This window comes from Oncorhynchus tshawytscha, linkage group LG26, assembly GCF_018296145.1.
Source record: "Oncorhynchus tshawytscha isolate Ot180627B linkage group LG26, Otsh_v2.0, whole genome shotgun sequence".
NCBI lineage: Eukaryota > Metazoa > Chordata > Actinopteri > Salmoniformes > Salmonidae > Oncorhynchus > Oncorhynchus tshawytscha.
In genome coordinates this window covers 33,530,883-33,557,179 of record NC_056454.1, presented here as the reverse complement: position 1 = coordinate 33,557,179, position 26,297 = coordinate 33,530,883, and the positions used below count along the sequence as shown (strand labels likewise).

Sequence of the window (26,297 nt, the reverse complement as noted above, 5' to 3'; positions counted from 1 at the left end):
ATATCTGATTTCTTTACCATTCAGTGTTAATGTTGCAGATGTCTTGGCGTTATGCAGTCTGCAGTTAAACTCTCCAGCGTCCTCCATCTTGAGATCTTGAATAATGAAGATTCTCTTCCTTCCATCCGTGACCTGTTCATATCTTCCTCCTTCTGGCAGTTCCTGGTCTCCCTTCCACCAGGTGACCTCAGCGCTGGCCTTCGACACTTCACAAATCATCTTCACACTGTCTGTTTCTGTTCCCTCCACATTAGACAGGTTCTTGGTAAACTTAGCCTCTTCCTCTGCAAGGAGAAGATATTGTAATCAGTCAAATATGTGGTTGATGGTATAGATATGAATCTCGTAGTAACTGAGAATGAAAACAAAGCCTTACCAATAACTGTCAGCATGCCAGAGGACTTGGAGGTCTTAGCGTCACATTCGTACTCTGCTTCATCATCGAAGACTGTCTTGGTGACCACAAGGATACGTTTGACACCACTGGCAATGATCTCGTATTTCTTTCCCTTTCTGATCTCGCTGCCGTCCTTGTACCATTTGACCTGTTTGAACAGACAACAATATATCATCAGAATTCTTGTGTGTGTAAACCAATGATAATTGATTCCTCTGTTTTCATTTAGGTAGAGCTGATTATTTTAAAGTATTTTCATTCATAATCACTTACCTTGGCATTCTCACGAGACACCTCACACTCAAATCTGGCATTTTCCTTTTCTTTGACCTCAACATCATGGAGTGGCTTAGAGAACTCAACATGTGGAGCTGTAAGCAAAAATATATATTATATACTCTCTAAAACTCTTCTTGCGAATTCTGTTCATTTGCAATATTTATTTTTGTTGAATCATTATTTTACTTACGTTCAACATTCAGGAAAGCAGAGGTTTTGAATTCTTTAGCATCACATGTATATGTCTTTGAGTCATCTAGAGTACAGCCATGAATGATGAGTCTTCTCTTTCGGCCATCAACAATAAGGTCATATTTCTTAGTTTTGCGGATCTCCTGTGTGTCTCTGAACCACCTGACCTCAGCGTTTTCCCTGGAGACTTCACACTCCAATGTAGCAGTGGCCTCTTCCTCAACTGTCTGGTCCTCCAGAGGTTTGGTAAACTCAACTGGTGGCTCTGTAAAGCAGGAGACCATTATATTAGTTGCAATATAGATATACAGTGCCCTCAGAAAGTATTCATACTCCTTTACTTATTCCACATTTTGTTGTGTTATAAACTGAATTCAAAATGGATTAAAAAAAAAAATTCCCACCCATCTACACACAATACCCCATAATGACAAAGTGAAAACATGTTTTTAGAATTCTTTGCAAATGTATTGAAAATAAAATAGAGAAATATCTAATTTACATAAGTATTCACACATTTGGCCGTGATTACAGCTTTGAGTCTTTCTGGGAAAGTCTCTAAGAGCTTTGCACACCTCGATTGTACACTATTTGCACATTATTATTTTTTTAAATTCCTCAAACTCTGTCAAGATGGTTGTTGATCAAAGCCAATTTAAGTCAGAACTGTAACTAGGCCACTCAGGAACATTCAATGTCATCTTGGTAAGCAACTCCAGTGTATATTTGGCCTTGTGTTTTAGTCTATTGTCCTGCCGAAAGGTGAATTTGTCTCCCAGTGTCTGTTGGAAAGCAGACTGAGCCAGGTTTTCCTCTAGGATTTTGCCTGTGCTTAGCTCTATTCCTTTTTATCCTGAAAAGCTCCCTAGTCCTTGCTGATGACAAACATACCCATACCATGATGCAGCCACCACCATGCTTGAAAATATGAAGAGTGGTACTCAGTTATGTGTTGTGTTGGATTGGCCCCAAACATAACTTGTTGTATTCAGGACATAAAGTGTATTTCTTTGCCACATTTTTTGCAGTTTTACTTTAGTGCCTTGTTGCATTTTTTGGAATATTTATATTCTGTACAGGATTCCTTCTTTTCACTCTGACATTTAGGTTAGTATTGTGGAGTAACTACAATGTTGTTGATCCATCTTCAATTTTCTCCTATCACAGCCATTAAACTCTGTTTTAAAGTCACCATTGGCCTCATGGTGAAATCCATGAGCGGTTTTCTTCCTCTCCGGCAACTGAGTGAGGAAGGACGCCTGTATCTGTGTAGTGACTGGGTTTATTGATACACCATCCAAAGTGTAATTCAATGTCAGATTTTTTATTTTGACCCATTTACCAATAGGTATCCTTCTTTGCATCACGCCCTGATCTGGTTCACCTGTCTTGTGCTTGTCTCCACCCCATTCAGGTGTCACCCATCTTCCCCATTATCCCCTGTGTATTTATACCTGTGTTTTCTGTCTGTCAGTGCCAGTTTGTCTTGTTTGTCAAGCTTACCAGCATTTTGCCTGTCAGCTCCTGTCTTTTCCCAGCCTCTCTATTTCTCACCCTCCTGGTTAGTGACCCTTGCCCATCCTGACCCTGAACCCACTCGCCTGACCACTCTGCCTGCCCCTGAGCCTGCCTGCCGTCCGGTACCTCTGCCCCTATCTGGATTTCTGAACTCTGCCTGACCTGACCCTGAGCCTGCCTGCCAGCCGGTACCTCTGCCCATATCTGTATTTCCGAACTCTCCCTGACCTGACCCTGAGCCTGCCTGCCGGCCGGTACCTCTGCCCATATCTGTATTTCCCGAACTCTCCCTGACCTGACCCTGAGCCTGCCTGCCGCCTTGTACCTTTGCCTCTGTTTGCTGCAATTAACATTGTAACTTCGACAAGGTCTGCACTTGGGTCCTACCTGAATCCTGATACTTTCTGATTCCTGATACTTTGCGAGACATTGGAAAACCTCCCTGGTCTTTGTGATTGAATCTGTGTTTGAAATGCAATGCTCAAGTGAGGGACCTTACAAATAATTGTATGTGTGGGGTACAGAGATGCGGTAGTCATTAAAAAATAATGTTACACTATTATTGCACACTTATAACTTATAATGTGACTTGTTAAGCACATTTTTACTCCTGAACTTATTTAGGCTTGCCATAACAAAGGGGTTGAATACTTATTAACTTAAGACATTTCAGCTTTTCATTTTGAATGAATTTGTAATGATTTTGAAAAAAATATAATTCCACTTTGACATTATCGTGTATTGTGTGTAGGCCAGTGACACAACATCTGAATTTAAAACATTTAAAATTCAGTCTGTAACTGTCACGGATCCCTCCGGAACTTTCATCACGCACACCTGTCCCCTATTCCCGCTGATTAGTATTTGTATATATGTGCCCTTTGGTTTCCATGGTCTTGTCAATTATTGTTACAATGTCCGTTGGTGCGTCTGAGTATCTGTGCTGTGTGTTTTGGGCTGTCGTGCCCTTGTGGATTGCGCAGATGATTCCGGGTGTAGTCCCGTGTGTTAATCATCATGCGCGCATGTGTATTTATTCGAGGTACTCCTCGCTCTTTTGTTTGGGTTTCAACCCTGTGTTTTTGTTATGTGTTTGTTTGGTCTTCGCCCCCGCGCCTTTATACGGCACTTCGTAATTTGGGCTTAATAAAAAACTATTACGCATTCCTGCGCCTGTCTCCCGATCCTTCATGCCAACGTGACAGTAACAGAACAAAATGCTGAAAGAATCAAGGGGTGTGAATACTTTCTGAAGGCACTGTAGATAAATGAATTGCACCCACACTTATGTAATTGATCTTCTTCCATTTGAAAATATCTGCATGCCATGCTTAACTAGACAAACAAATGTGTGCTAACATGTTTAATAACAAGGACCTCTCAGTTTCAGCAAGGGAGCTCTAGTGGTATGTTAGATCATCTCCATAATGATTTAACAAATATAACCTACCCCTGACAATGAGTTTGGCCTGGGTCTTGAAGTCCTTTGCAGTGAGCCTGACTTCCCCAGCCTCTGTCAGCTTGACATTTCTGATAGTTAGGCTGTGTCCTTTGCCTTCTGCTCTGGTGACCACCTGAGGAAATGAAACAGTTTAATATGTATGTAAGCCTTGTCTGAGCCAGAACGGCCCATAGGGCAGCAGTCTTTCTCCTGTATCTGTAGAGTGAAGCAGCTTTAAGTACACCACCTGGACGCCAGTCAAACAGATTGATAAAGCCTGATTAATTGTCTTGATTACAAACATGTAACGCGTTGTTAATGACCTATTTTACATTTTAAATGTACAGTTATGAAATATTACAGCAAAAGTGCAACACTTGGGTGGCTCACCAACACTTGGGTGGCTCACCAACCCTTGGGTGGCTCACCAACACTTGGGTGGCTCACCAACCCTTGGGTGGCTCACCAACACTTGGGTGGCTCACCAACACTTGGGTGGCTCACCAACCCTTGGGTGGCTCACCAACCCTTGGGTGGCTCACCAACACTTGGGTGACTCACCAACACTTGGGTGGCTCACCAACACTTGGGTGGCTCACCAACCCTTGGGTGGCTCACCAACCCTTGGGTGGCTCACCAACCCTTGGGTGGCTCACCAACCCTTTGGTGGCTCACCAACCCTTGGGTGGCTCAGCAACCCTTGAAGCTGTTAAAAATAACTCAAGCAACGCTCACAGGAATGAAGAGTCAAATGTTATCTCGACACAGATAATGCTGCACAATGACCCGAAGTGTCGATGTCCTTATATGTTTAAAATATGTTGGTGACAAAAATATGTATTTTATTTCACTTGGGATTATTATGACTGAGGTAGGTGGGGTAGGTGGGTTGTGAAGATATGTTTTATATTATAATAACATATCATTTGAAGAGCACATTTTCCACACTCAATGCATCTAATGTAGAAACAAAACAAAGACTGTCAACAATACATTAAAATATAGATAAACAATCACAATACATCAAAACATGACCTACTAATGCAAAACATAGACATTAAGCAGATTAAGCACATTTCAAATGTAAAGCTATCTTGGTCTTTAGCTTGGTAGGTATTTAGTTGCATTTTAAAGGAAGAAATGGAAGCTGCCTCTGCAACATGTGCAGGTACAAAGTCAATTATTAAGTATTGTAAAGTATTATACTGTAGTTTATGTGAATGCAAGTTGTACTGTACTTACCCTATCACTTTGCTCTAAAGATGTGGAAAACATTTACTTAAAGTGATTGTAATGACTGAGGTAGTCATATAAATTATTTGTAAAGCCAACAAAGAGCTGAATAATATTGACATTTGTAAAGTCAATTATAAAGTATTAGTTGAATTTGCATACATCAATTCATAAAGAATATCTGCTTATGGCTATACAGCAGTTTATGTGAATGTAAATTCTGCAGTACTTACCCTTTCACCTAGCTCCATCTTGGTGCTTCCCAAGAACCATTCTACAACGATTCCTTCATAAGTAAGTTCACAGTCGAAAGTGGCGGTCTCCCCGGCAGTAACAGTAACATCCTTGAGAGGCCGCATAAGCCCTATACTCCGCGCTTCAGATCGAGGAGAAGACATGGTTAGTTGACTGACTCATAAGAAACAAGTCCTTCTTTTACCAGACATATTTGTATCCCAATTCTTAACAGGCATATTCTCCTTGGTCCCTAAACTACCAGGACAACTAAGGGCTAGAGGGAAAATTGGGTTATCATGGAATGTCCTAGTTATTTGCATTTAGAGTGTCTTCTCACTGTGAATGTTGTAGCTCTACCAATCATAACCACTGACCACCCACTCCAGATAAGGCATGAGGCTTCTAAAATAGCCACAACACCTGATTGGACAACAGCTCTCCTTTGCTGAGCTTTAGTATATTTTGCCGTCAGTCAACTAGCAAAATGGTGGAGTACAACTTGCACTACCAAAATGTACTACTTGCCGTACAAAAAGTTACTTGTCAGAGGAAAGCCATAATATTTAGTCAAAATTAAAATGTGTGTATGTATGTTGTGTCATAGGATTCTCACCTTTAACTCTGAGCTGAGCATTGGATTTAGCATTGGCAGCCTGGAAGTCGACACCTCCGGCCTGATCCATGCGAACGTTGTACAGGATGAGGACATGCTTTGTACCCTCCTCCTTAATCTCACAGTCCTGAAAACACAGATCACAGAAACATCAGTCACTACATAATACAACCAAATAAATGGTCTTGTTCACATGGGCTATTTCAAATAAATCAAATATTTCAAATAAATCAGTCAATACCACTTACAGGAGACTGATGAAGGGCCTCTCCTTTGAGTTTCCAGTGACCGTGGACATCATCGGCAGAGATCTCGGTCTCAAACTTGGCAATTTCAGTTTCTGTCACTTCCACGCTGTACAGTGGACGAACAACCTTAATGTCACGCTCCTCAATGTCCAGCCTGGCTGTGGTTTTATCAGAACCACAATCGCAAGTGTACTCTCCAATGTTGCCCTTCTCTGCTTTCTTCACTGTCAGCAAACGCCTCTTTCCATCGGTTTTAATGATCAGATTCTTGCTAGGCATGATCTCCTGGCCGTCCTTGAACCATTTCACCTCAGCAGAGGTCTTGCTAAGTTCACAAACCAGCATCACTTCGTCCTTCTCAACGGCAGTGTAGTCTTGCAGTTTTGTGACAAAGTAAGGTTCTCCCTCTGTCAAGCACAAAGAGGAAATTATGAGGAAATGTAAAGTTATGTTTAACTGCAGGCTTTATGTGAATTAAATGACTCAAACTAAATGACACCACAGTTCAATCAATAGCTTACCAAGAACAGTGAGCATGGCCTCAGAGCTCTTGCCCAAGGCTTCCACTTTGATCATGGATGTGTCATCAATGGACACCTGCTTGAAAGTCAAGGTGTGCATTTTGCCATTGTCTGACATGTGCACAACCTTGCTGGGGTGCAGACGGACGTCGTTCTTGTACCAGACGACAGAGATTTTGTCATGTGACAGTTCAATACTGAACTCTGCTGTTTCACGCTCCTTCACTGTGACATCCTTGATGGGCTTGACAAACTCAAGGCGTATACCTTATCACAAAAAAAAATCACAATTTTATTAATACAATCTCAAATATTTAAAAACATCCATGATCTCAATAATTACCTTGGATAACTAGTTTTCCTGTGGTCCTCTTGTCCTCAGCCTCAAATATGTATTTAGCTTCATCCTCATATGCAGCCTTTTTGACCACCAGAGTGTGTATCTTTCCTTCATGGATAATCTCAAACTTGTCATCATTTTCCAACTCCTGAGATCCCTTGAGCCAACGGAAGGTCTTGGTTGGTCTTGAAATCTCAACCTCAAATCTTCCCTCATCTTTCTCATACACTTGCACATCACTCAAAGGTGTGATAAAGGTCAGTGGCAGTTCTGGAATAAAACCAATAGGCAGCATATTATAGTGGATTGAATATCAGTCGTTCTACTATTTCAATTGTGAAAAAAGGTGAATACAGAGTAGAAATGAGAAAATAGATCAGAAATAGAAATCTTACCTTTCACTTTCAGGTTGGCTGTACACTTAGCATTGGCAGCTGTGAATCCAACCTCTCCTGTCTGGGAGACCTTGCAGTTGTATAATGTGAAAGTGTGCTTGGCACCATCCTCAATGATTTCAATATCTGGGGAAGGTGAAAGGGTTTCTCCCTTCAGTTTCCACTGGCCATGGACATCATCTTCAGAGATTTCCACTTCAAAACGAGCGGTCTCGCCATCGAAGAGCTCAACACCATACATTGGGCGAGATACCTTGATATCACGAGCTGCACAGGGGAAAGAGGGCAATTAATTGAACCAAGAAAACAAAAACAATCTTTACTATTAGATTTTATGATTGTAAAAATGAATTGACTTACCTTCAATGCTAATGGTTGCCATGGTCTTGTCCGTATCACAATCACATAGGTATTGTCCCTTGTCTTTTCCTTCCACTTTCTTGATAGACAACGTTCTTTTGTTGCCCTCAGCCCTTATGGTTACCATCTTAGAGGCCTTAATTTCAGTCTCATTATGGTACCACCTCACAGGGACATCTTTGCTGAGTTCACAGTCCAGAGTGACCTCGTCCTTCTCGACTGCGGTGTAATCCTGCAACTTCACTGTGAAGTATGCGTCACCCTCTGGAACAGGAAAATGTTTTATCAATTGCTGTAGATCAAATAACAATAACACTCTCGAATGATGCCTTCTCTCCATGTTGCATAGCATAGAAGAACAATGTAGAAGACAAGAGAGGAACAAAGAGCCATAAAGAGGACAAAGAGAATGAAAGAAAGAGGTACAGAGTAGGGGTTACCTAGCACCGTCAAGTTTGCCGTTGAGGGAATTCCTTTAGCCTCTGCCTTAATCTGGCAGGTATCATCTAGAGTCAACTCCTTGATTTCTAAGGTGTGTTTCTTTCCTTCAAAATGGATGAGCACGGTCCTGCTCACATGGAGTTTGATTTCATTTTTGTACCATGTCAGGGGTACCTTCTCATGAGAGAGCTCAACCTCAAACCGAGCTGTTTGACCTTCCTTGGCAGTTTGGTCCTTTAGTGGTGTTATGAATTTGAGCCTCATACCTACAATATATTAGTTGAGTGCATAACAGTGTTACTGTCTTTGCCCAATAAACAGTCTTGTTGCCCAGTAAGATAATGAATCAATAAAGAATTAAGATGACAACATACTAAAAGCAGCTCATATCTAACACAAAGCCAGATCAAAGATTCAGCGCCATGTAAAACAGAAGAGTTAACTGAGAATCGTTTCAGCCAGTACTTACCCTCCACAGTCAACTGGGCTGTTGACTTTTTGCCCAAGACTTCAATAGTGTATTGTCCCTCATCATCAAATTCACTGTTGTTTATGACCAATATATGTTTCTTTCCATCATCAATAATGTCATATTTATCGCCTGTCGACAGGATGTCTGACCCCTTTAACCACATGACTTTAGGCACATCCTTTGTGATAGTACACTCAAACATAGCCTGTTTCTTTTCAGGTACAGACACGTCCTTCAAGGGGACTGTGAAGTCCATTTCCAGTTCTGTGAGGTATGAATAATGATTAAGTATGACTGACGAATTATCCATCTTCCTTTGGATCACAGAGACTTTACAAACACATAGAGCATATGACAGTATACATTGTTAATTTTTGACACTTTCTTACCTGTGACTGTGAGCACCCCACTCGTGATAGCGTTCAGAGCTTGATAAGACACTTCGCCACACTGGTCAAGCTGAGCATTTTTCAGAGTGAGGAAACGTTTCTGGCCCTCAGATTTGATTTCAACCACCTAAAAATGTAAATAGAATTTGAACAAAAGTGTAAATACATCAACATTTAAACAACATGTACGGTACATATTTCCAATCATTGTGGTTAGAATCCAGAAATATATTAAAGTCAAATTATATGTCTTACCGGTGATCTTTGCAGGACTTGCCCTTTAAGTTTCCATTCTCCAGCCACATCCTCTTCAGATATTTCAGTTTCAAACGTAACCTCCTCTTTCTCAACAACCTCCATACTAGAGAGAGGCTTCAAGATCTGAGCTTCACGTTCTGTAAAAGTATCAAAAATATTTTAAAGGATTCACTTCATGTTTATTTGATTTAAAACCTTATTTGACCAGGTAAGTTGACTGAGAACACATTCTCATTTACAGCAACGACCTGGGGTATAATTACAGGGGAGAGGAGGGGAGATGAATGAGCCAATTGTAAACTGGGGATGATCAGGTGACCGAGATGGTATGAGGGACAGATTGGGAATTTAGCCAGGACATTGGGGTTAACACCCCTAGTCTTACGATAAGTGCCATGGGATCTTTAGTGACCACAGAGAGTTAGGACACCTGTTTAACATCCCATACAAAAGACAGCACCCTACACAGGGCAATTTTCCCAATCACTGCTCTGGGGGATTTATTATTATTTATTTTTTTACTCCAGAGGCACAGGTGCCTCCTACTGGCCCTCCAACACCACTTCCAGCAGCATCTGGTTTCCCATCCAGGACCAACCCTGCTTAGCTTCAGAAGCAAACCAGCAGTGGGATGCAGGGTGGTATGCTGCTGGCAAAGGCTATCATGTAGATAGCGTTAGTGGACAACATAACATGCAATTGCAGATCGTAACATAACATACAAGTAACATAACATAGAATGTGCAACCAACCTCCAAGAGTCAGGTTAGCTGTGTATCTGCGGCCTTCAACCTCCATGGCATATTGCCCAATATCATCAGGTGATACTTTCTTAACTATGAGAGTCAGTTGTTTTCCTTCTTTCTTGACCTCAGTCTTGTCAGTGGGATCATTAGGAATCTCCTTGTCGCCATGGAACCACTTCCAGTTGGGGGTTTCTTTGAAGAGCTCACATTTGAAAGTGGCAGTGGCCTTGGGTTTCACATGCTGATCTCTCAATGGTTTCTGCAACCAGTCTCTGATAATTTCTGTAAAATAAAATAAAAATTAATATTGAAAAAATGGCTCCTTCTCATGTAGCCAAGACACAACAAACATGAGAAGACAGGCACAGGACTACAATCCACATATAAAAACAAAGCAGGGAAAGTCGAAGACCAACTAGAGACGATCCACAGGAACTGAGTAAAATGGGGGTCTCCTGGCAAGAGGCAAAAGCCCTCACACAGAAAAGAGTGAGGTGGAGACCCATGGTAGACCTCCTACAGGGCCTTGCAAATGTATTCACCCCCCTTGGTGGTTTTCCTATTATGTTGCATTACAACCTGTCATTTAAATATATTTTTATTTGGATTTCATGTAATGGACATACACAAAATAGTCCAAATTGGTGAAGTGAAATTTAAAAAAATTAAATTACTTAAATAAAGCCCACCTGTGTGCAATCTAAGTGTCATATGATCTGTCACATGATCTCAGTATATATACACATGTATATAAAAGGCCCCAGAGTCTGCAACACCACTAAGCATGGGGCACCATGAAGACCAAGGAGCTCTCCAAACAGGTCAGGGGCAAAGTTGTGGAGAAGTACAGATCAGGGTCGGGTTAAAACAAACATTTTAAACTTTGAACATCCCACGGAGTACCATTAAATCCATTAGTAAAAAATGGAAAGAATATGGCACCACAACAAACCTGCCAAGAGAGGTTCGCCCACCGGAACTCACGGACCAGGCAAGGAGGGCATTAATCAGAGAGGCAACATTGAGACCAAAGACAACCCCGAAGGAGCTGCAAAGCTCTGCAGCGGAGATTATAGTATCTGTCCATAGAACCACTTTAAGCCATACACTCCACAGAACTGGGCTTTACGGAAGAGTGTCCAGAGAAAAGCCATTGCTTAAAGAAAAACATAAGCAAACACGTTTGGTGTTCGCCAAAAGGCATGTGGGAGATTCCCCAAACATATGGAAGGTGGCACTGGTCAGATGAAAATGTAGCTTTTTGGCCATCAAGGAAAATGCTATGTCTGGTGCAAACTCAACACCACTCATCACCCCGAGAACATCCCCAACACCACACCATCATGCTGTGGGGACGTTTTTCATCCTCAGGTACTGGGAAACTGGTCAGAATTGAAGGAATGATGGATGGCACCTTCTAGCAGGACAATAACCCTAAGAATACTGCTAAAGCAACACTCGAGTGGTTTAAGGGGAAACATTTAAATGTCTTGGAATGGCCTAGTCAAGGCCCAGACCTCAATCCAGTTGAGAATCTGTGGTATGACTTTAAAAAATCCTGTACACCAGCGGATCCCATCCAACTTGAAGGAGCTGGAGCAGTTTTGCCTTGAAGAATGGGCAAAGATCCCAATGCCAAGATGTGCCAAGCTTATAAAGACATACCCAAAGAGACTTGCAGCTGTAATTGCTGCAAAAGGTGGCTCTACAAAGTATTGACTTTGGGGGAGGGTGAATAGTAATGCACACTCAAGTTCTGTTTTTGTCTTATTTCTTGTTTGTTTCACAATAAAACATATTTTGCATCCTCAAAGTGCATGTTGTGTAAATTAAATGATACAAACCCCGAAAAATATATATTTTAATTCCAGGTTGTAAGGCAACAAAATAGATAAAATGCCAAGGGGGTGAATACTTTCGCAAGCCACTGTATGCTTCCAAAGGGGACAAGAGGATGAAGTCAAGTATGTCAAGCTATGTAGCAATTACACAATGTTTTTCCCGTGCTTATGAATAGGCTAGTAATGCATTATTTAGATTGGTCAAATGAATTGCTCCTAAAATGATTAGTGCATTTGTTTAGTTACAAATATAGATATTCTCCTGTACATACCAATGATTTTGACATCTGTTTTAGTCCTGATGTCATCACACTCGCAAGCGTAAATGCCAGCGTCGTCATCTCCTGTGTCCTGGATTGTAATGGCATGCTGCATTCCAATGACATTGATAGCCACTTTTCCAGGGATGTTTTTAAGAGGGACACCACTCTTCTTCCAGACCACATCTCTCTCTTTGTTCAACTCACAGGTCAGGTACATAGGCTGACTCTTGAGGACCGACATACCATCCTCTTCCAGAGTCTTTACCCACTTCACAGGCAATTCTATGAGGAAAGAAAGTCATATTCCAAAGCATACATCAAATATGACTTATCTTTAAGTAATCAGAAAGGTTGAAAAGAAGTAAAGAAGTTTGCTACACAGAACAAATATGTATGGACTTAGAATAAGTACCTTCTACTATTAGTTTGGCGGTTGTTGTCTTTTCCTTGTTGCCCAGCTTGGCAACACAAGTATATTCACCAGTGTCAGAAACTTGCACATCAATGATGAGCAGTTTGCGATCTTTGCCATCCGAGTAGTACTTGTGTTTTGGGCTCTCTCTTATGTTGGCGTCATCTTTCATCCATGTAGTAATTGCAGTAGAAGGCGAAACCTCGCACTCAAACGTAGCAGAAGCGCCGACTGACTCAGCCTCCTGTAACACTATGTCTTTGAGTGGTCTCGTAAACTTCAGTGGAACTGCTTTGAGCTGGAATCCAAAAGGATTAGCATCTGGGGGTTTGTCTCCTCCAGCACCGGGCTTCAGTCCTCTACCCCGACCACCACCAGGTGAGGGGGTTTGCTTAGCTGAAATCGGAAAAATGTAAATACATGATAAGTTCAACAACACTACCTTTGCTAAGACGTTTTGTTTTATTTCATTTTTAAGAACTGTATTTTTTCAGTCCTTTAACGTCAACATAAAACCTCAGTGAGAAATCTCTCTTGGACATGTCGCCAAGGGCAACAAACAAGTGGCATTACCGTATTTCCCAAAGAGGATGAAGAGTATTAAGCCAGTTAACAACACAATAAAACGCTACTATACGGACTATAAGGAAGTAATATACGGACTCAAACATTCAAACACATTTAACATTTAAACAAAATACATAGTTTTCATAGTAAATAAGACAAGATAGGTATGATTACAAACACCTATAAGGGAAACCCATATAAGGATATAGGTTAAAGTCATGATATTTCTGAGCACTTTAAGTTTCTATATCTTTATCACACCCATATTACCAACATGCATGTTTTTGTTTATTCTCACCTTGAATGCCTCTACCTCTACCTCTACCGGCAGCATCCTCTTTTGGTTTCCCATCTGAGTAAAGACAATTGTATGACTTTCTCATTAAGAAATAAAATATATGACTACAACTGGCAAAATGGTTGGACATTACACAGAAAACTGTGAAAGATGGGAAAGATGAATGGATACAAAATGAAGCACCAAGGGCAAGATTATTGGACATGAGAAGATGGCATGGACATAGAGAATTGAAAAAATGCCAGAAATTGACATGGAGAGCTTGAACACGCTGTAATGGATGTGTACAAGACAATGGAGACAAATATTAGTACAGCTAGACAGTGGACAAAAATGACTGACGTTGATACTTGGACTGCACAAAATGTAGACATTAAGATGAGAAGATGAAAACATTAAGATGGACATGGTTGGAAAACGCAGTGTGGACATGGACATGGTTGGTCTACATAGAATGAGGACAAGACGTGAGACAAAAGATGGACATGGATGGAGGTAATGAAAGATGGATGTCTAGCTCGACGATAACTGGACAGATAGATTAATGGATGAATGGAGGATGGATCAGGTGAGACACTTCCTGAGCCACCAGTGGTAAGTTTCAGCAGCCATAATCTCACCTCTGCTGGCACCTGGCATTCCAGGGGTCTCACGTGCATCACCTTCCAAAGGTTCCTCTCCCCAGTCTTCTGTGGACCCAGAACTATCTCGAGGGACAAGTTCCCATCCCCAACCTTCATTGTCAGATTCCAGCTCCTTCTCTGGCTCCTCCTCAAAGACTTCCTCCTCCAACTGAGTTGAAATCTTTCGTAACTGTACAGGGGACAGTTCCTTCATTGCTGGCACCTTCTCTTTAACAGTTTTATGTGGTGCTTCCTCTTCTGGTGATATTTTCTTTGGAACCTTTTTTAGGGTAACACCTTCAAATGAATCTTTAGGTGAAACCTGTCTAGGGAGCTTTTTGGTGCGTTCTGCACTGGGCTTCCTCTCCATAATAATCTTTTCAATTTCTTTTGGCTTTGGTTTTTCAACCTTAGGTGAAGGAGTCTTTTTCAGTTCCACCTTTTTCTTAAGTGTCTCTTCATGCTTTAAGGGTTTGTCTTTTTCTTTTTCTTCTGGTTCTTTAGGCACAAGCTCCACCTTTTTTAACTGTGTTGGTTTTTCCTCTTGAGGACTCTTTTCAATTTTCTTTACAGGTACTGGTTTTGGAGGACTTGGCTTTTGATGAAGAGGTTTTTCAGCCTCTTTCTTCTTCTCAGGCTCCTTCTCAGCCTTCACAGTTTCAGCTTTTGGTGACTTAGAAAATGGCTTCAATTTAACTTCTTCCTTCTCTTGCTCCTGCGAAGGAATTGTCTTCACCTTTGTCAGTGGTTTGTCAAACTCTTCGACGTGTTCATCTTCAGGAGCTTTGGCCACTGGTTTAAATTTGGCTGCCTGTGGCTCTTTCGTATCCTTTGAGATGGTTTCAGATTTCTTCATAGGAGCAGAAACGGATTCTTTAACTGCTTCATCTCTTTGTGGTCTCTCACTTCTATCATAAGCAGCTCTGGATTCAGTGTCTTTTTTGTCTTTCTCTGGCTCAACAGTTCCCGGTTTAGCAGGTTTTTCAAATGGTTTAAGCTTGACAGTTTCTTGCTCTTTCTCGTCTGATGGCAATTTCGATACCTTCTTCAGAGATAAACTAGGTTGGCCAGGTGATTCTTCTTTCAGCAACTTTGGTGTTTTCTTCAAACCCATTTTCTCCTCAACTTGGACATCTTTCAGAACCTTTTGGGATTTTTTCAGGTGAACCAAAGATTCCTCAGTAGAATCTTTTGATGCAACTTCTTTAGGTTTGTGAAACTCCACCTGTTCAATTGGCTTCTTAGCGTATACTGAGGTTCTCTCAGCTATTTCTGTTGTTTCAAACATATACTCCTCTCTCTCATAACTTTCAACAACTATGGTCCTTGAGGCTTCCTGGGTCGGAACCTCCGGTTCAACTGTCTCTTCTTCTGAGGGTATCTGTGGCACCCTTTTCAGCTTAATGATATCCTGCTCTTCCTCAGTGTCCTTTGAAATTCTGGTCACTTTCTTCAAAGTTGGCATTTCAAGTTTTTCTTCCTTCAGAACAGGAATTCTACCCTTTTTCTTAATAATCGTTGGCACCGCAGTTGTTTTTGCTGAAGTAGTAAGATTTTGTTTAAGACAGAGAGCAACGACCAACAATTATTCATTTGCATCACAAAACAACAAAGGACTCCAATATTAAACATTTTACAGCAATACTGTACACTCCACATTCACTCAGCAACAAAAGATTTAGGACAGTTCACGGGACACATTTTCAAACAGACAAGTTAAACAGACATTTTCCCAAGTAAAGTAAACTGGTATCTATCATGTATTTAAATGAGTAATTCATTGATCAAATGATGAAGCTATCTTTTAATGTTTGATCTCTTAATCTGTTTACTATCTATGTTTTGCATTAATAGGTTAAAAATAATGCTTTGATATATTGTTATTGTGTTCTACCCTTTGATATATTGTTATTGTGTTCTACCCTTTGATGTATTGTTGCAATCTTACCTTTGCCAGCTCCCCCGGGTGCTGTTACAGGGCCCTTATCTGTAGGAATGTAGGAATGTAAGATTCCAGTTAAGGTATAGGATGAAAATATATTGTAAGGGATTCGGGAAAGCACCCATACGTTTGTGGCTAATCACTAGGATAGGATGTGATAAACTGTCTTATAAGAGGGGAAAATGTACTTCGACACACAGTATAGCTGTATACAATTAACACTGTACATTACACACTCAACATATACACTATACATACATTGGACGTTACCCATGTCATAAAGATTATACACATCTCTTACAGCCACATACATCAAACATGTACTATGTACATATATACACTACAAGAAGCAGGGGTATCAATATTTGGGTTAGAGGAAGAAGTGTGTCATGCAATATGTTGACTTTTGATGATTTGAGCAATGTATTCCTTTTCACGTTGGTGAAGACTTTTTGAAATGTAATGACTCTGTAGCAGGTGTGTAAGTACAGGCAGTTGCATGCGACTTACCCCTATTGCCAGTATTTTCTGAGAAAAGAGTACTGCATGTACTTACTAGCCTGTACAGGGTAACTACTGTTAGTTATTACACTAGTAGAGTGTAGAAGTGTCTTTACTCTAAGCAAGCAGTATCAAGCATGCACATTTTGTTAGAAGTACACACTTCAAGTGAGTAGGTATCATGAGATAAAGACAAACAGATAAACCTCTAACAAGGTTTAAAAGTATGCTGTAGAGTAGACAGACAAACGAAGCAACATACAATGTGGTTTCTAAGTGCCAGTGTAAAATGCAAGTATACATGCTGTATACATACATGTGTGTTCACTCATACTACTTAAGTGCAGCATGTGTGAGGCTCACATGCTCTTAGGAACCTGTCAATAAGAGCAAACAGACATTTGAAGAACACACCATGAATGACAGAAACAAAAAAGACTACCTTCAGGGGGTGAAGCACTAGGTGAAACAGGTGAAGGCGTTTTCATCGGTGGGGAGGATCTCTTTTCAGCTGGTGACATTTTAAATACAAATATGCCAAAGGTCACAATCAGGACAATCAAGAGTGTTTGAGCTAAAATTTGCTCACCAACTACAAACATTTAATAGAGCAGATAGGCATTAAGAAAAAACTACATTGAAACAAACATCAGAAACACTACCTTCAGTAGGAGACACTGTTTCTACAAGAGGAGCAGGTGAAGGCTTTGGTATCTGAGGTGGTGGGGGGGAGGCTTTCTTCTGCACTGGTTTCACTTTAAATACAAGTATTCTAAGGTCACATTCAAGAACTGACAGCTTGAGCTAAGAGTTGTTAAACAAACACTTAAGAACTGACAGCTTGAGCTAAGAGTTGTTAAACAAACACAAACAGTGACAGAACATAACATGAATGACAAAAACATAAGAGACTACCTTCAGGGGGAGAAGCTTTCTCCACATGGGGGGCATCTGAAGGCTTTGGCTTCGGTGCAGAGATTTTCTTGTCTGGTGCCGCTTTAAATACAAGTACCCCAAGGTCACAATCAAGAACTGACCACTTTGGCCAAAGACTCATTAAAGAAACACTGAAAGAGCAGACTATCATTTGAGGAAAACAACATGCATGACACAAACACACTACCTTCAGGGGATGATACTTTTTCTACATAGGGAGCAGGTGAAGGCTTTGGTGTTGGAGGAGAGATTTTCTTCTCCTCTGGTGGTTCTTTAAATACAAGTACACCAATGTCACATTCAAGAAAAAACTATTGTGGTTTGTTTAAGATTTGTAAACAAACACTGACACAATGAAACAGATTGAAGAAGATTGAGACATGAAACATTAAGGACAACACTTAGGAAAACACAATACAACAAGAAGATGTAAGAGTTTAGTTTAGTTTTTGATGAAGACGTAAGAGTCCCTTTAGTACCTTGTGGACGAGTGGTATCATCTGTAATTGAAACAGGGACCACTTCAGGGGCGACCCTTTGGTCTGGACAAGAAAAAGTATTATGCAATATTTAGACAACACAAAGATTTAGTCATGACAATATACAGTCCAACAAGGAAAGACGTAAGAAGAATACACAAAGACAGACAGACAATATATAAGAATGAGGCCCTCAGATGAAATACCTTTGTGAGGTGTTGGAGGCTGAACTCTCTCTTCTTCTTTTTCCTTTTGTTTGATTGTCTTCTGTGATATTTTAGTTTTATACGGGATGTCATCTTCATTAGGTGAAACAGCTTTCTTAGGTGGAATGACATCTACTTTAGGTGAAACAGCTTTCTTAGGTGGAATGACATCTACTTTAGGTGAAACAGCTTTCTTAGGTGGAATGACATCTACTTTAGGTGAAACAGCTTTCTTAGGTGGAATGACATCTACTTTAGGTGAAACAGCTTTCTTAGAAGGAATGGCTTCTTCCTCAGATAAGACAGCTTTCTTAGAAGGAATGGCTTCTACCTCAGATAAGACAGCTTTCTTAGAAGGAATGGCTTCTACCTCAGATAAGACAGCTTTCTTAGAAGGAATGGCTTCTACCTCAGATAAGACAGCTTTCTTAGAAGGAATGGCTTCTACCTCAGATAAGACAGCTTTCTTAGAAGGAATGGCTTCTACCTCAGATAAGACAGCTTTCTTAGAAGGAATGGCTTCTACCTCAGATAAGACAGCTTTCTTAGAAGGAATGGCTTCTACCTCAGATAAGACAGCTTTCTTAGAAGGAATGGCTTCTACCTTAGGTGAGACAACTTTCCTTTGAGGAATAACCTTTATACTTAAGATAGCTTCTTTCTTAGTGGTAGGAGTAGGGTCAATGTGTCTAACACTATCTCTTTGGGTTGCATCTTCCTCTTTCTTTGCAACAATGGCTTGAATTGGTTGATCATCTATTTTCTTTATTGGAACTTCTTGCCTTACTATCTCAGTTTGTTGTATATCTTCCTCTTGTAAAGAAATATCATCCCTTACGTTTATCTGAGTCAATTCCTTTTCTCTCTCATATATCATAGCTTTGTCTCCATATGATACCTCTTCTCTGAAACTAACTTCCTCTGCCAGGGAAATTTTCTCAATGAAACCTGTTCTCTGTGAAACTTGCCCTGCTTCAGTCACAGGATCCCTCTTCACTGAAACATCTTGCCTTACTTCAGTTACTGAAGCCTTCTTCACTGCAACTACTTGCCGTGCTTCGGTCACCGAATCTCGCTTCACTGAAACTTCTGGCCTCTTTTCAGCCACTGAATCCACCTTCACTGAAACGTTTTGTGGCACTTCAGTCACAGAATCCCTCTGCACTGGAACTTGTTGCCATGTTTCAGTCATGGAATCCCTCTTAACTGAAACTTCTTGTCTCATTTCAGTTACTGAAGTCTTCTTCACTGAAAGTTCTTGCCACACTTCAGAAGCTGAATTAAGGTTTGGTGAAACTTCTTTCAGCTGTTCATTTACTGAATCCCTCTTCACTGAAACATCTTTCCTGGCTTCAGTCTCTGTTGTTACAGTTAGCTCAGTTGTTGAAGGAACTGTGATGGCTTTAAAGACAACACAAATTCAAGATTTGCACAAGAAGAGAATATGAATTCAAGATTTGCACCATACAACGGTGACTAAGAAGATGACAGTAAAACACAGAGACACTTTTACATAAAAGGTTGCCTGGAAGATGTGAATGTGTTTGAATAACATTCGGAAAGTATTCAGACCCCTTGACTTTTTCCACATTTTGTTACGTTACAGCCTTATTCTAAAATGGATTGAATATTTTTTCTCTCAAATCAATCTACACACAATACCCCATAATGACAAAGTGAAAACAGGTTTTTTGAACTGTGCTATGACACTGGAAATTGAGCTCAGGTGCATCCTGTTTCCATTGATCATCCTTGAGATGTTCCTACAACTGGAGTCCACCTGTGGTAAATTCAATTGATTGGAAATTATTTGGAAAGGCACACACCTGTCTATAAAAGGTCCCACAGTTGACAGTGCATGTCAGAGCAAAAACCAAGCAATGAGGTCGAAGGAATTGTCCATAGAACTCCGAGATAGGATTGTGTCGAGGCACAGATCTGGGGAAGGGTACCAAAAAATGTCTGCAGCATTGAAGGTCCCCAAGAAAACAGTGGCCTTCATCATTCTTAAATGGAAGAAGTTTGGAACCACCAAGACCCTTCCTAGAGCTGGCCGCCCGGCTAAACTGAGCAATCGGAGGGGAAGGGCCTTGGTCAGGGTGGTGACCAAGATCCCGATGGTCACTTTAACAGAGCTCTAGAGTTCCTCTGTGGAGTTGGGAGAACCTTCCAGAAGGACAACCATCTCTGCAGCACTCCACCAATCAGGCTTTTATGATAGAGTGGCCAGATGGAAGCCACTCGAGAAACAAGATGCTCTGGTCTGATGAAACCAATGTTGAACTCTTTGGCCTGAATGCCAAGCGTCATGTCTGGAGGAAACCCGGCACCATCTCTACGGTGAAGCATGGTGGTGGCAGCATCATGTCTGGAGGAAACCCGGCACCATCTCTACGGTGAAGCATGGTGGTGGCAGCATCATGTCTGGAGGAAACCCGACACCATTCCTACGGTGAAGCATGGTGGTGGCGGCATCATGCTGTGGGGATGAACGGTGCAAAGTACAGTGAGATCATTCATGAAAACCTGCTCCAGAGCGCTCAGGACCTCAGACTGGGGTGAAAGTTCATCTTCCAACAGGACAATGACCCTAAGCACACAACCAAGACAATGCAGGAGTGGCCATTCAATGTCCTTGAGTGGCCCAGTCAGAAGCCGGACTTGAACCCGATCTAACATCTCTGGAGAGACCTGAAAATATCTGTGCAGCGATGCTCCCCATCCAACCTGACAGAGCTTGAGAGGATCTGCAGAGAAGAATGGGAGAAACTCCCCAAATACAGGTGTGACAAGCCCGTAGCATTAATTTGCAAAGATTTCTAAACCTGATTTTGCTTTGTCATTATAGAGTATTGTGTGTAGATTGATGAATAAACATAACCATTTTATCAATTTTAGAACAAGCCTGTAGAGTAGCAAAATTTGGAAAGGTCAAGAGGTCTGAATACTTTCCGAATGCAATGTATACCAAAATGTGACTTTCAAATGATCTGTAATGACTGCATTTTAGAATGTAGAATTGTAGAACACATGTAATGCAGTACAATACCTTTTACTTCAGGGGTTTCTTTGGGCTTAGGTGTGACTTCTAATTTTGCAGCTGGAGTAACTTTCTCTGGTTTCTGGGGGACTTCTATTCAAACAAGTTAATAATAAACGCAATCACTAAAAGGAGCTCAAAGTTACTGAGAATCATGTATGTACCAACGTGTGCTTTAGGAGAAGTCATGGTTTCTAGCATACCTTTTGTGACAGCAACTTCATCCTCCTTTTTAGGTTTAGTTACTGGTGTTCTCACAGGCGGCTCATCCTTCTGTTGCACTTTTATAAGACACACATGACATTACCAAACAAATCGCAATACAGTACAAGTGTGACAGCACAAACACAATATAAACAGAATCTTAAGGAATTCATTCTGTTCAAAAGACTACCAAGAGTTTTGAAGATGAAAGAAGAGTTCAAAATGGAAAGGAAACCATTTTTTAACAACATCAGCATTTTCAATATCCAAAGACGTTGAAATATATACCTTTCTCTGTGTGGATTTCCTTTGGTGCAACTGGCTCTGCCGTGCTTGTTGCTTGCTGTGGCTTTTTAACTGCCACTTCCTTTGGTGCTGCAACTGGCTCTGATTTGCTCACTGCTGTTTTTTTAGCTGCCTCTGTTGGTGTTGGTGCAGTTGGTGCTGCAACTGGCCTAGGCTTGCTAGTTTCCAGCTTTTTATCGGCATCTGTTGGTGTTGGTGCAGTTGGTGCTGCAACTGGCCTAGGCTTGCTAGTTTCCAGCTTTTTATCGGCATCTGTCTTTGGCCTCTCCGTTGTTTTAACATCCGTGATAACTTAAAAGGACATTCGTCAGTTGTTTTTTGCTACTTAAATCATCGATGGATGAAGAAGAGAAACCAGTATGTGCTAATCACACTCTAACGAGTGCTTTGCACATTTACAAAGAGCATGCTAAGTCAAGAAATAACCACAAAAAGACAACAATTTACAGAGAACAAGTTCTGACAAACAAACCTTCAACATACTGGCAAACAACACATTATTTAAATCAAGAAACAATCAGATTTGTGGATTGCATAAGAAGAGTACATATACCCTCAAGGATATATGACTTTCAAGTACCTTTTGTTGGAGTAGTGTCTGTCTTTTTGGGAACATCTTTAGGTTTAGGTGGTGGAATCGCAGATTCTTCTTTCTTTGTGATCTCTGGTACTTTTTTGGGAACAACCTTAGCTGCAGGTGGTTGAGGTGTGGATTCTTCTTTCTTTGTGATCTCTGGTACTTTTTTGGGAACAACCTTAGCTGCAGGTGGTTGAGGTGTGGGTTCTTCTTTCTTTGTGATCTCTGGTACTTTTTTGGGAACAACCTTAGCTGCAGGTGGTTGAGGTGTGGGTTCTTCTTTCTTTGTGATCTCTGGTACTTTTTAAGAACATTATGATTAAATGGATGATTCACCCAAATCACAAATTGTAAGCACGTATTCTATGGACCTATTGAGTCAGCAATCCAATATTTGTGTTTGTTTAAGCTGTGGCTAAGGAAACCAAACAAATCTTGGATTGCTGACTCTACAGATTCAAATATTGCTTGCTAATTATCCATACGATAATTTAAGAATTGTAATTTGGGAGAATTTGGAACAATAAAAAAACACTGCTAAAGAGGTTAGCATAAATAAGAATGAAGAGATAGCTTGTTCACAACACTTAGAAGACATGTACATACAACACAGCTTAAGATGTCAAGTATATTGCAACAAGTTAACATTTTTGCTAAACTGGAAGCTTTACCTTTTTTTGAAATTTCCTCTTGTGGAGGTGACTCTGGCTTTCTAATGGGCTCAGCTTTGGGATATTCCTCAGGAACTTTAAAGAACATTTGTTTTGTTTTAATGCTCAATAATTAATTCAGAGTGAAGCAAACAAAACAAACAGATGCATACATATCTCATTACAAACATCAATAAACACAGGTAGACATAAAGACATTGTGTTTGACTTGGACAAAAATAATGCATACATGTCATAAAAGGACTGGAGTAGGAAAGAGCTATAAAGACAATATATAACAGTACCTTTGGGGTGAGGAGCTTCTGGTGTCTTTGTGGGAATGGGTTTTGGCTTTGGTTGAGCTTCAACCCTAGCTGCAGGTGCCATTTTTGTCTCAGGGGCCACTTTGGGCTCAGTAGCCATATGAGGTATGGGTGTAGGCACATCTTTCAGGTAATACAGAAACACTACCATTAGCAAATGTAAAGAATATACTTATAAAAGATGTAAGACTAAGAGAAAGCAAGAATACACACATGACAGTAAACAGTTCAATAAGAATTGATCCAATGCTCTCAAGTGAATTACTTCACAGGCATTGATGAGACTAACAGTGAGTATGTTTCACCACTGTCAAACCACAAACAATGACAAGCCACAGACACATTCAAAAATATGGAATAAAATCACATAGAAAAGACACATTGAACATGCACAGAAAATGAGACGAATCAAAAAGGAAAGCATTGGCTGACAAAAAAAAGGTGTAATACCTTTGCTGGGTTCTGGTCGTGAAATGGCCCGCTTTGGTTCAACATATTCTTCTAAGATAAATGAAAAAGGTACTAGACTTATCTGATAAAAGTAAACACATTTAAAATGCTAAGAATCAAATCAGCGTGCTATTCACATTAAGAGATCAACAGACAAAGACACGAAGGACAGACAGAGAAAAGAGCGAGGGACAGATAAAGTAACACAAACACACAACATTACTGTACCTGTAGGAGTGGGACAGGGCTTTTCATGTTCAACCAGTGGAGTGATCTTTTCTTCATGAGGCCTCCTTGCTTCAGGTACTTAAAAACATTGTGACTCTGTTTAAATGTCTCTCCCTGCACATACAGTACGCTGTACATTGTAGATCTTACATCCTACATAACTGATGACATCAAACATACTTGACATAAACCAAACATTTTTTACACAAATGAACAGTCATTAAGAATGGTTGACAAACAACATAGAATTAAAGAGAAAGGAAAGAATGACCTTAGAAGCACAGGGTCATGTGAATACCTTTGGTCGGAGCTGGAGCTGATGGCCTTTCCTCAGGTTCCTTGTAAGCTTCAGGAACTTCAAAGATAATTCCTTCATTAGAATACTAACTACTGCACAAATACTACTGCCATATGCACCAGTAGACACAAAGGGGATAAGTTAGTAAGTAGGCTAATACTATTGCAAAAACTCTACTGCCTTACATGCCAATAGACAAAAACACAGTAACTTAGTAAGTAGGCTAATACTACTGCAAAGCTTTGTCTGCAGTAATTTGGTGTTGCATTAATACTGTGTTAATGAAGCACTTTACATTTAAATGGATATTTATACAAATAGATATTGCCGCACATTGGCAGACTCACAGACGACAGCAAGTATGTACAGTAGTTGGACAGACAAAAGAGTTTGGTTGGACGAACACATATAGGAGTGTTTTTCCTTGACAACATATAGACCCAATGGCCATTTTTCAAGAGAAGTTACAAAGTAACATTGATTTTGGCATGTTTACAAGTTTATAAGTTTAATTCACAGCCATAAGCTGTCTTATGTGTCAATACCTTTAGGTACTCCTTCTCTTGTTCCCACTTGAGTTTTGGAAACACTTTCATCAACGGGTATCCTTTCTCCTGATGAAAAACAAGGAACAAACTTAGCTAAGGGCATTTAAAGAAGTTAAAATTAACAAATGTAGGACTGACATAACATATCCTAAAAAAACTCATCATCAAATAGAATATAGAAGAAACAACAATGTCATACAACATTTAAATAGATGTAATGGTGATATTAGGGATTAATCAATGATCCTGCATTTACAGTACAACAACTAAAGAAACACAAAGAGGGATAAAATGAAAGTGTTAGTACAAGAAAACTAGGGAACATTGACATGACATACATAAAGTACACACACACACACACACACACACACACACACACACACACACACACACACACACACACACACACACACACACACACACACACACACACACACACACACACACACACACACACACACACACACACACACACACACACACAACCTTTGAACCTATTACAGTTGACAAACAGAGAGATTTCTTGCCATATGCAGATATTTAGTAATTATTGTTATTTTATCGACTGATACATGTTATCTCCAGAATACTATTATTATACCTGTGTATGAAGAGAACTGGAGTTCTATCTTTTCTTCTTGCATTTCCCAACTCTCTTGCATTTCTCGCTCAAATTCTAGTTAGTATATCAAATGATAATAATCAATTGCAATAATACATTGTTGGAATGAGAGAATAAACACATCAACTTACTAGTGACACTAAAAACAATTAAACTACAATGAATAAACAAAAACAATGAAATTAAGAATGAATGATAAGGAAGTGATGATGGATTGTTAGATTTTTTTGTGATGAGTTTAAGTGCCCAAACAACAGGCCCAACTAAAGGATGATAAGTATTTAATATTAGGGATGAGGTATTGATGAGGGATGAGGTCTTGATGAGGGATGAGGTATTTATTAGGTATGAAGGATTTAAGTAAGTATTAGAAATCGCATGATTAAGATAAATCACAAGGTATTGTACCTCTCATTTCTGTCCTCTCTTCATAATAGTATTCAGCTGATTCTTCTTTTGGTTAAAAATGGAAGAAATTCTTAATTGTACCATAAAAGATTCCAGTTTAGTTTATGTAAATGTTCAACTTAACAATTAACATGTGCCAATCTTACCTTTGTATGCTTGTATTGATGAATCTGGGACATCTAAGGGTGTTGTAATAAATAAGTATACATATAATCTGACAATATACACATGGTTAATGTTTACAGAATATTAGATTGGGGTGGTTATTTGCTATGGCAGTAAAACCTCACATATCCAACAAAGCCTGTCCAATAATATACCTTACATTTCATGTTGATATTCATGTCATAAAGACCCTTAGTATAAAGGGTTTCAGAAAATTACTCAATATTTTGTCACAGTGATTATTTTCAGTTATTTTCTATTGCAATGACCAACCTATAAACTCTACTTTAAAAGATCTTTGGGAATTTTTTACATTTGGTCCTACATTTG

The 26,297-nt window shown here is 40.1% G+C and overlaps 1 protein-coding gene across 1 annotated transcript in view; it reads right to left on the bottom strand.

Moving 5' to 3' along the window:
* ttn.1 (titin, tandem duplicate 1) overlaps positions 1-26,297 on the bottom strand; it is a 176,751-nt gene that overhangs the window by 104,917 nt on the left and 45,537 nt on the right. The window contains exons 77-116 of the mRNA XM_042306496.1: positions 25,949-25,981; positions 25,803-25,847; positions 25,374-25,448; positions 24,770-24,838; positions 24,225-24,281; positions 23,927-24,004; positions 23,699-23,749; positions 23,231-23,371; positions 22,947-23,021; positions 22,279-22,575; positions 21,681-21,989; positions 21,392-21,469; positions 21,198-21,281; positions 18,149-19,549; positions 17,943-18,005; positions 17,651-17,734; positions 17,443-17,523; positions 17,190-17,282; positions 16,970-17,038; positions 16,033-16,071; positions 13,462-13,515; positions 12,597-12,992; positions 12,194-12,466; positions 10,087-10,362; positions 9,332-9,471; positions 9,077-9,203; positions 8,685-8,951; positions 8,215-8,481; positions 7,775-8,038; positions 7,415-7,681; positions 7,023-7,289; positions 6,680-6,946; positions 6,159-6,565; positions 5,911-6,037; positions 5,294-5,436; positions 3,837-3,960; positions 867-1,133; positions 671-768; positions 377-545; positions 18-284 (exon numbers count right to left, since the gene is read on the bottom strand). Coding sequence (XP_042162430.1) covers positions 18-284; positions 377-545; positions 671-768; positions 867-1,133; positions 3,837-3,960; positions 5,294-5,436; positions 5,911-6,037; positions 6,159-6,565; positions 6,680-6,946; positions 7,023-7,289; positions 7,415-7,681; positions 7,775-8,038; positions 8,215-8,481; positions 8,685-8,951; positions 9,077-9,203; positions 9,332-9,471; positions 10,087-10,362; positions 12,194-12,466; positions 12,597-12,992; positions 13,462-13,515; positions 16,033-16,071; positions 16,970-17,038; positions 17,190-17,282; positions 17,443-17,523; positions 17,651-17,734; positions 17,943-18,005; positions 18,149-19,549; positions 21,198-21,281; positions 21,392-21,469; positions 21,681-21,989; positions 22,279-22,575; positions 22,947-23,021; positions 23,231-23,371; positions 23,699-23,749; positions 23,927-24,004; positions 24,225-24,281; positions 24,770-24,838; positions 25,374-25,448; positions 25,803-25,847; positions 25,949-25,981 — 7,689 coding nt within the window. The remainder of the gene's footprint in view (positions 1-17; positions 285-376; positions 546-670; positions 769-866; positions 1,134-3,836; positions 3,961-5,293; positions 5,437-5,910; positions 6,038-6,158; positions 6,566-6,679; positions 6,947-7,022; positions 7,290-7,414; positions 7,682-7,774; positions 8,039-8,214; positions 8,482-8,684; positions 8,952-9,076; positions 9,204-9,331; positions 9,472-10,086; positions 10,363-12,193; positions 12,467-12,596; positions 12,993-13,461; positions 13,516-16,032; positions 16,072-16,969; positions 17,039-17,189; positions 17,283-17,442; positions 17,524-17,650; positions 17,735-17,942; positions 18,006-18,148; positions 19,550-21,197; positions 21,282-21,391; positions 21,470-21,680; positions 21,990-22,278; positions 22,576-22,946; positions 23,022-23,230; positions 23,372-23,698; positions 23,750-23,926; positions 24,005-24,224; positions 24,282-24,769; positions 24,839-25,373; positions 25,449-25,802; positions 25,848-25,948; positions 25,982-26,297) is intronic.